This window comes from Stegostoma tigrinum, chromosome 41 (genome assembly GCF_030684315.1).
Source record: "Stegostoma tigrinum isolate sSteTig4 chromosome 41, sSteTig4.hap1, whole genome shotgun sequence".
Classification (NCBI taxonomy): domain Eukaryota; kingdom Metazoa; phylum Chordata; class Chondrichthyes; order Orectolobiformes; family Stegostomatidae; genus Stegostoma; species Stegostoma tigrinum.
In genome coordinates this window covers 2,416,808-2,426,807 of record NC_081394.1, presented here as the reverse complement: position 1 = coordinate 2,426,807, position 10,000 = coordinate 2,416,808, and the positions used below count along the sequence as shown (strand labels likewise).

General features: G+C 53.7%; 1 protein-coding gene across 2 annotated transcripts in view; it reads left to right on the top strand.

The window, feature by feature from the left end:
* Positions 1 to 10,000, top strand: part of LOC125448522 (basal cell adhesion molecule-like) — a 97,643-nt gene that overhangs the window by 51,387 nt on the left and 36,256 nt on the right. For both annotated transcript variants that reach the window (XM_059641318.1, XM_059641319.1), the window contains exons 2-3: positions 8,275 to 8,402; positions 9,725 to 9,941. In XM_059641318.1, the coding sequence (XP_059497301.1) occupies positions 8,275 to 8,402; positions 9,725 to 9,941 (345 nt within the window). The remainder of the gene's footprint in view (positions 1 to 8,274; positions 8,403 to 9,724; positions 9,942 to 10,000) is intronic.

Sequence of the window (10,000 nt, the reverse complement as noted above, 5' to 3'; positions counted from 1 at the left end):
CCTCTGAATCTTCTCAACAACTGTTTTGACTTGCCTGGGGCCACCTGATGAAAATCATACATGAGGTCTCTCTTCCTCTGTAATCCCCACAAAGTTGTGCCGTTGTAATGTCTCTCAGTGTCTCCTTCCGGGCCAACTGCATTGCTGTGCTTTTCTGTGCCCAAACGGCCGACTTGACAACGCTGCCCCTGAAATCACTCAGGAACATCCTCATAGTTCACTGTCCTCCCCAACTCAGTATCATCTGCACATTGAAACACGAGTACATTCCACCTTGCAATGGATTAGCCAGGTCACTGTGCTCTGTTAAGTCTCATCCTAGAGCAGAGAGAGAGAGAGACAGAGAGAGAGAGAGAAAGAGTCAGAAGGAGTGGATTTGTTTGCAGCGTTTTCTGATTGTTTCAGGTTGCTTTCTGATCGATGCTTATCAACACTATGAGCCAGGAACCCTGCCTCGGATCTCGACCTGCAGAGACAGAGCTGGGGTTGTTGGGGGGTGGGGGGGTGGTGGGGTGTGGATTGTGAACACATGAGTTAGAAACAGCAAGCCAGCAGTGCCTGGATGTAGAGCTGTACATACACCATTCGGCCCATCTCGCCCATGGCCAAGTGTCCCCGATCTGACCAAGCCCTGTTCGCTGACCAGATTTTCCAAATTAATCCAGTCCCATTCCCCATCATTTGTCCCATATCCCTCTAACCCCTTCCTATCCATGTCCCCATCCAGGTGCCTTTTAAATGCTGTAACTGTACCAGCCCCCACCACTTCCACTGGCAGCTCATTCCATACACGCACCACCCTCTGTGTGAAAAAGCTACCCCTCAGGTCCCTTTTAAATCTTTCCCCTCTCACCTTAAACCCGTCCTCTCCAGTTTTGAAATCCCCCCACCCTAGGGAAAAGACCTTGACCACTCACCAAGCTTATAAACCTCTATAAGGTCACCCCCCAGCCCCCGACACTCCAGGGAAAATAGCCCCAGCCTATCCAGCCCCTCCCTGTAGCTCAAACCCTCCGAACCTGGCAACATCCCTGTAAATCTTTTCTGAACCCTTTCAAGTTTCACACCATCCTTTCTGTAGCAGGAAGACCGGGATTGAACGCAGTATTCCAAAAGTGGCCCTAACCAATGTCCTGTACAGCCCCAACATGACCATCCCAACTCCCTATACTCAATGCACTGACCAGTAAAGGCGAGCGTACCGAACACCTTCCTCACTGCCCTGTCTACCCGCGACTCCACTTTCAAGGAACTCTGTACCTGCCCCCCGCAAGGTCTCTCTGTTCAGTAACACTCCCCAGGACCTTACCATGAAGTGTATCAGTCCTGCCCTGATGTGCCTTTCCAAAATGCAGTGCCTCACATTTATCTCAATTAACCTCCATCTGACACTCCTGGGCCCTTCGGCCCATCTGATCGAGATCATGGTTTGTGTTCTCAGTGTAACTTTGCTGCCTTTTCTACCACTTACCCGCTTCGGCACCTGTTTCCCACCCCCCCCCACCCCACCCAACCACTACCGACGGTCGTTGATCAGTTGAAATCTACCCCCACTCTGCCCTGGGTAACTCTACCCACCCTCTGCTCTCTGGAGGCGAGATTCCGCAGAGACTCGGAAAGATTCGAACTGTCGTCACCCTTTGCTTTCGTTGGGGGGTGGGGGTGGGGGGGGTGGGGGGAGTGCTGGTGGGCTTTGTGGTGAAGTGCGTATCCTGGCTGGGCGGCGCTCTTGGCATTCTCCGGTACCCCCATGCCTCTCTTGAATCGCTCCATCCCGAGCTACACGTCGCTTCCGGCTGTTCGGCTGGGGGCACGGCGCAGCGAGGTCGGCTTTCGCCCGAGAGGAGGGCGAGTGTCCGGCTCAAGGACCGGCCCCCTGCGTTTGAAGGCAGAAGATGCTGTAAAAAATACCAGCTGCTGCTGTGTGCATCATATGGGCCTCTCAGTGTCTTGTGACAGCTCCTCGTGGTTTCTCTGGCCAACGGCCTGTATCAATTTCCCAATTCTCTCTAATGCCCTGACTCTGGGTCATCTTGTCTTGACTCACCCTTGATAAGTCCTCAGCTTCCCTCCGCTGTCCCACATCTTCCTCACAGCGAGATTATCAGCGGCACACACACACACACACACACAATACACTTAGAGCCCATTCGCAGGGACATCTCACAGGCAATGAGACAGGCAATCACTCATCCTGAGTTGCCTGCTGAAAAGTGACTTCGGCGTTCCGGGTTTGAGTGAAGATTGGCAGCTTGCTGTCGAGGTTGGCCAAGCTGCGAGGCTGGGTATCAGACCTCACCAGGACCTATCCTCAGCGCTGCGGAGTCTCCTGTGAAAAGCTGCTGTCTGGTGCCGGCTGGAATTTATAAGGACCAGACATCCTCGGTTTCCACGCTCACAGACGAGGGAAAAAAAAGCCATTCTTTCAACTGGGACTGCACAGCTGTAGCAGGACAAGCCAAAGAGAGGACAACCAGGGAATTCTGGGAGCTTGGCATTCATCCACCAGCTCCGTCAACGAATGCATTGAGTTAGCCCCGATATACAACGCCCAGCAGGAACCAGCACCTACCGAAAGCAGAAAAGCCCCAGGCCAGATAAATTCAAACTGGCACAACACCACACAAACGGAGGATGCCACTGAGTAAAGGGGACGAAACGTCTGCTATTGAACCTCCCAGCGAACACAACATCTATACTGGCGTCTCACAAATGCCAAGCTATGGCCATCGCCAAATAAGTACAATCTTACCACAACCCCTTGACGTTCAACGGTGTTCCCATCACTGACTCTCCATCATTATCAACATCCTGGGGGTTACCATTGACCAGAATCTCAACTGGGACTCACCACATAAACACATCGGCTACAGGAGCAGTTCAGAGGCTGGGAATCCTGCAATGAGTAACTCCCGTCCTGACTCCCCCCAAAGCCTGTCCCACCTTCGACATGGCACAAGCCAGGAGGGGGATGGAATACTCCCCCCTTGCCCCTGGATGGGGGCAGCTCCAACAACACTCAAGAAGCTCGACACCATCCAGGACAGAGCAGCCCCCGCTCGATCGCCCCCACATCCACAAACATCCCACTCCCTACCCGCCACGACACTCAGTAGCATTTGGCCCATATCCCTCTACGACCTTCCTATCCATGTCCCCATCCAGATGCCTTTTAAATGCTGTAACTGTACCAGCCCCCACCACTTCCTCTGGCAGCTCATTCCATACACGCACCACCCTCTGTGTGAAAAAGCTACCCCTCAGATCCCTTTCAAATCTTTCCCCTCTCACCTTAAACCTATGCCCCTCTAGTTTTGGGCTCCCCCACCCTGGGGAAAAGACCTTGTCTATTCACCCTATCCATGCCCCTCATGATTTTATAAATCTCTATAAGGTCACCCCCTCAGCCCCCGGCGCTCCAGGGAAAATAGCCCCAGCCTATCCAGTCTCTCCCTGTAGCAACATCTTCGCGTATCTTTTCTGAACCCTTTTGAGATTCACTTCATCTCTTTAATAGCAGGGCTTGAACCCCTTCAAATATAACAGATTGCAAAATGTCCTGACTTAACTCTGCAAAAGGCGTCCCCAAGAGCACCACAGCTCCACGCGACTGAGAACCACTTTCCTGCGCAAGCTCCATATCCCATGAGAACCCATCGCTTTCTCCGTCTGGGGAACCCACAGACTGATTGAGCCCCTGTGGTTGTCTGGTGCAGAGTTTGAAAGACTTCCCACTCTCTGAAAATCCTGAGTTTTCACTGGGCTATCCGTTATCCCGAGATCGTTCCCCAGCTCATGCATCACCGCTCTGTTGCACCCTTGTTTGAAACAGTATTTGTCAATTTCTCTGTTATAAAATAATCCCGCTGTCTCGGGGGTTAATCTGACAAACATCTGTTGCGTTCCCTGATTGGTAAACCTGTCCCTCCTGAGATCGGGAGAACAAGATTGTCGCACAATTGCTCCCCACCCCTGCCAATCCCTGTGGGAGTGAGCTTCACATTCCCACCCACACCCTGTGGGAGTGAGCTTCACATATCCCCCCTGACTCCCTGTGGGAGTGAGTCCGGCATTCCCACCCATTCCCTGTGGGGGCGCGTCCCACACTCTCCCCAATCCCTGTGGGAGTGAGTCCCACATTCCCACTCATTCCCTGTGGGAGCGAGTCCCACATTCCCACTCATTCCCTGTGGGAGCGAGTCCCACATTCCTCCTCCATTCCCTGTGGGAGCGAGTCCCACATTCCTCCTCCATTCCCTGTGGGAGCGAGACCCACATTCCTCCCCCCAATCCCTGTGGGAGCGAGCCCCACATTCTGCCCTCCCACTCTCTGTGGGAGTGAGTCCCACATTCCACCCTCCCACTCCCTGTGGGAGCGAGTCTCACATTCCCCCCAATCCCTGTGGGAGTGAGTCCCACATTCCACCCTCCCACTCCCTGTGGGAGTGAATCCCACATCCCCCCCTGCCTGTTGGAGTGACCCCACATTCCCCCGCCTCCCTGTGAGAATGAGTCCCACATTCCCCGTCCACACTCCCTGTGGGAGTGAGTCCCACATTCCCCCTCTGCCCTGTGGGAGTGAGTCCCACATTCCCCCTCAATCCCTGTGGAAATGAGTCCCACATTCCCCCCAATCCCTGAGAGAGAGTACCACATTCTCCCCCCACCAATCCGAGTGGGAGTGATTCCCACAGTCTCCCCACTGTATAGGGGAGCGCTCCGAAATTCCTGAGTGGTTTTATAAGAGCCTTTTATATCCGTGGCCCCGGGGCCTGGGAGCCAGTGCCATCCGTACCACTCGCCCCCATTAAAACCCGTCTCCGTTCTCACCACCCTGATAAGATCAGCCATTGTTCCTCACTGCCTGAAAGAAACAAGCCCCAACACATCGACACCTTCCGGCGACAGCAGAACCAGAATAAATTCACACGCATTCTCATCCCAGAGTGTGGAACAACTTGAAAGGCGGGGCTCCGGGGATTGGTTTTGGAACGAGAACAGAAAATCCTCGAGTGAACAGGTGGGAGGTAGAGGATGATCAAGGGAGAAGCTCCACAAGCTTCTCCACGTCAGTCCCTGAACCACACACAGACTGAGACACACACGTCTAGTGAGAGACAGGCTCACTGTGTGAACCGAGACAGGCAAACAGCTCACACACAGGCAGTGTGAGGGAGAGAGACGCACACACACACACACACACACACACGCACTCACACACACACACACACAGACACACACAGACAGACACGCACACACACACAGACACACACACACATACACACACACATACACACACACAGATACACACTCACATACACAGATATAAACACACAGTCACTCACAGATATACGCACCCAAACCCCAAACTTTATATCTTGTTTATTCACTGGACATGAGTATCATTGGCTGGGTCCAGCATTTATTGCCCCATCCCTAGTTGCCCCCCTTGAGAAGATGAGGGTGAGCTGCCTTCTTGACCCACTACAGTCCATGTGCTGTAGGGTTGACCCACAGTGTCCCTTATGGAGGGAATTCCAGGGATTCTGACCCAGCGACACTGAAGGAACGGGGATATATTTCCCAAGTCAGGATGGGGAGGGGCTCGGAGGGGAACTTGCAGGGGGTGGTGTTCCCATGTACCTGCTGCCCCTTGTCCTTCCTGATGGAAGTGGCCGTGGGTTTGGAAGGTGCTGCCTGAGGGGCCTTGGTAAGGTTCTGCAGAGCATCTTGTGGATGGTACACACTGCTGCGACTGAGCGTCGGGGTGGGGGGAGGGAGTGGGATGTTTGTGGATGTGGGGCCGATCGAGCGGGGGCTGCTCTGTCCTGGATGGTGTTGAGCTTCTTGAGTGTTTTTGGAGCTGTCCCCATCCAGGGGCAAGGGGGTAGTATTCCATCCCCCTCCTGACTTGTGCCTTGTCGATGGTGGGACGGGCTTTGGAGGGAGTCAGGATGGGAATTACTCGCTGCAGGATTCCCAGCCTCTGACTTGCTCTTGGAGCCGTTGTGTTTATGTGTTGAGTCCAGTTGAGTTTCTGATCAATGGTAACCCCCAGGATGTTGATAGTGAGGGATTCAGTGATGGGAACACCAGTGAATGTCAAGGGGCAGTGGTTAGATTTTTTAAAATTATTATTTCATGGAATGTAAATGTCTTTGGCTAGGCCAGCATTCATTGGCCAGAGGGCAGTTAAGAGTAAATGGGCCTGGAGTCACATGCAGGCCCAGACTGGGTGAAAATGGCAGATTTACTTCCCTGAAGGGCATTGGTCAACCTAATGGAGATTTCCCCCCACATTGTCAGTAATGTATTCATGGTCAACAGGTGATTCTCAATTCCATACTTTTTTTAAAAATTGGATTCAAATTTAACCATCTGCTATGGTGGGATTTGAACCCAGAACGTTACCTCGATCTCTGGATTAACAGTCTAGGCCATCAGCTCCCCAACTTGGGCTGAGTGATAAGATTAAGGTTAGGTCTCAGTCACAGGATTAAGGTTTGTCCTGGGTGATAGGGTTTGGGTTTGGCCTGGGTGATAGGGTTTGGGTTTGGCCTGGGTGATAGGGTTAGGGTTTGGCCTGGGTGATAGGGTTAGGGTTTGGCCTGGGTATAGGGTTAGGGTATGACCTGGGTGATAGGGTTTGGGTTTGGCCTGGGTGAAAGGGTTTGGGTTTGGCCTGGGTGATAGGGTTAGGGTTTGGCCTGGGTATAGGGTTTGGATTTGGCATGGGTATAGGGTTTGGGTTTGGCCTGGGTGATAGGGTTTGGGTTTGGCCTGGGTGACAGGGTTTGGGTTAGGCCTGGGTGATAGGGTTTGGGTTTGGCCTGGGTATAGGGTTTGGGTTTGGCCTGGGTGATAGGGTTTGGGTTTGGCCTGGATGATAGTGTTTGGGTTTGGCCTGGGTATAGGGTTTGGGTTTGGCCTGGGTGATAGGGTTTGGGTTTGGCCTGGGTATAGGGTTTGGGTTTGGCCTGGGTGATAGGGTTTGGGTTAGGCCTGGGTGATAGGGTTTGGGTTTGGCCTGGGTATAGGGTTTGGGTTTGGCCTGGGTGATAGGGTTTGGGTTTGGCCTGGATGATAGTGTTTGGGTTTGGCCTGGGTATAGGGTTTGGGTTTGGCCTGGGTGATAGGGTTGGTGTTTAGCCTGGATGATAGGGTTTGGGTTTGGCCTGGATGATAGGGTTGGCGTTTAGCCTGGATGATAGGGTTTGGGTTAGGCCTGGATGATAGGGTTTGGGTTTGGCCTGGGTATAGGGTTTGGGTTTGGCCTGGGTGATAGGGTTTGGGTTAGGCCTGGATGATAGGGTTAGGGTTTGGCCTGGGTATAGGGTTAGGGTTTGGCCTGGGTGATCGGGTTTGGGTTTGGCCTGGATGATAGGGTTTGGGTTTGGCCTGGATGATAGGGTTAGGGTTTGGCCTGGGTATAGGGTTTGGGTTTGGCCTGGGTGATAGGGTTTTGGTTTGGCCTGGGTATAGGGTTAGGGTTTGGCCTGGGTGATAGGGTTAGGGTTTGGCCTGGGTATAGGGTTAGGGTTAGGCCTGGGTAATAGGGTTTGGGTTTGGCCTGGGTGATAGGGTTAGGGTTTGGCCTGGGTGATAGGGTTTGGGTTTGGCCTGGGTGATAGAGTTAGGGTTTGGGCTGGATGATAGGGTTACGATGGGGATCTGGTGTTGGATGTTGGATTAGGGTTAGGGTTAGGATCAGGATCTGGTGTTGGATGTTGGGTTAGGGTTAGGGTTAGGGTTAGGATCAGTATCTGGGTTAAAGGTTGGGTTAGGGTTCAGGTTAGGATCAGGATCTGATGTTGGATGTTGGGTTTGGGTTCAGGTTAGGATCAGGATGTGGTGTTGAAGGTTGGTTTAGGATCAGGATCTGGTGCTGGGGTTAGGGTTAGGATCAGGATCTGGTGTTGGATGTGGGGGCTGGATTTAAGATGATGCCGAAATGTTTCTTTGCTCTCTGATTGGCCACAGTGCGCATGTAAATTGTTGGGGTTTAGTGGGGGTGGGGGGGAGATGCGAGCGAGGTGGAAGTAGCCAGCAGCAGAAACATTTGGCGAAGGCTCTCGGTTGTTTCGGGGTGGCGCGTCCCAAAGCTGGCATCGACTCACGTGGAAGCCTTTGTGAACAAGGGTCGGTCACGAGCCTAGACCCGCCCAAGCCCCCCTATCCTGACCTCGCTCCCCCACTCCTCAACCCACCAACACACCCCCGGGCCCTGTGCGTTCCATCGCTGAACCCGCGTCCTCTCGCTTCCTCTTTCTGCAGGTACCCTTGGATCTGTGGAGGTGTTAGTCCCGGGGCACATCGACGCTGAGGTTGCGTACCCAGTCAGAATCCCATGCACCCACACCATCACCAGCGCCAACTCCAATGTGATGGTGGAATGGTTCATCGTAAGTGTGCCAAGGCAGCGGGGGTGGGGGCCGAGCGGGATTGGTGGCGGGCGAAGACCGCGATTGGCAATACGTTGGACTGGGAGGTCGGTTGCGCAGCGCAGGGTGGGCTCTTCCGAGCGAAGGGCGGGCGTGCAAAGCCAGCAAGAGATGTCGGAGACCCCCGGCTCCCAGTTGCCCGATGGTGGTGGTGGGGGCTGTTGTGTTGGGGGGGGCCGTTGACCAACGGGTTGAGATGGGACTTCCTCGTCCCTGTGTTATTGACTTTTCCACACACCAAACACGCTCCCATATCCCCAAAATACAGGGGGGTAAGTATCTGGAACACCGCCCCCCATGGGGTAAAAGGAGAGGGCAGGGGGGGTGTTTGAAAAGAGCATTGGCCACAGATGCAGGATCAACGAAGTGCCGGGAACGATGACGAAGGCCATTCAGCCCATTGAACCTGTACCCGTGGCTATCCTTCACCATCCCAAATATTTCCACCTGCTTCGATTCGGAAACTGCAACAATCCTATCTCTGTTAGCACCCCTCCTAGCTCCCCAGCCGCTACACCCGCTTCCTGTCTGTAACCCCCGCCAGCCCCTACACCCCCCCCATCTCTGTAACCTCCTCCAACCCCTACCCCCTGCCTATCTCTGTAACCTCCTCCAGCCCCTACCCCCTGCCTATCTCTGTAACCTCCTCCAGCCCCTACCCCCTGCCTATCTCTGTAACCTCCTCCAGCCCTTACACCCCCTCCCTGTCTGTCACCCCCTCCAGCCCCTACACCCCATCCTGGCACCTAACAAGCGCCTTAACTAAGGGCCTAGGTTCGATTCCAGCCTTGGGTAACAATCTGTATGGAGTTTGCACATTCTCCCTGTGCCTGTGTGGGTTTCCTTTGGGTGCTTCAGTTTCCTCCCACAGTCCAAAGATGTGCAGACTAGGTGGATTGGCCATGATAAATAGCCTGTAGTGTTCAGGGGTGTGTGTGCGTTATAGGGGGATGGGTCTGGGTGGGATGGTCCAAGGGGCGGTGTGGACTTGTTGGGCCGAAGGGCCTGTTTCCACACTGTAGGGGATCTAATCTAATCCAATCTAATCATTAACCCCTCTTGCCCTTTCCTGATGCTCTTTGGGAACTGAGCTCTGTTTGACTGAGTTTTTGAATCCTTTGATATAATGCCGAAGCCTTTCAGCATCTGGTCGCTGTCAGTGAAAAAGCCGTGTACCTTTTGTGAAGCATCAGGCGCTATACAAATGCAAGACCTGTTTGATGTCCATTTAGTTGTGTCTTTCTGCTTTGTGAAACCCGTCCCTCCCCCTGACCTGTGCCCAGATGAACAAACACGGCGAGCGACAAAGAATTGCTTACAAAGACGAGGCAAGCAGTGTGATGGACCCGGGCACACCCTACACTGGGCGGGTGACCGTGGATAGTGACTACAGCCTGGTGATCAGTCGGGTCGAGGTGATGGATGAGCGGCCTTTCCTGTGCCAGGTAATTGCCGGAGCTACGGGAAGCCAGGAAGGGAAAACCGAGCTCAAGGTCTATGGTGAGTGCTTTCTCTGTGGAGCTTCATACTCTTCAGTGACCCAGCGCTGAATTCCGCTT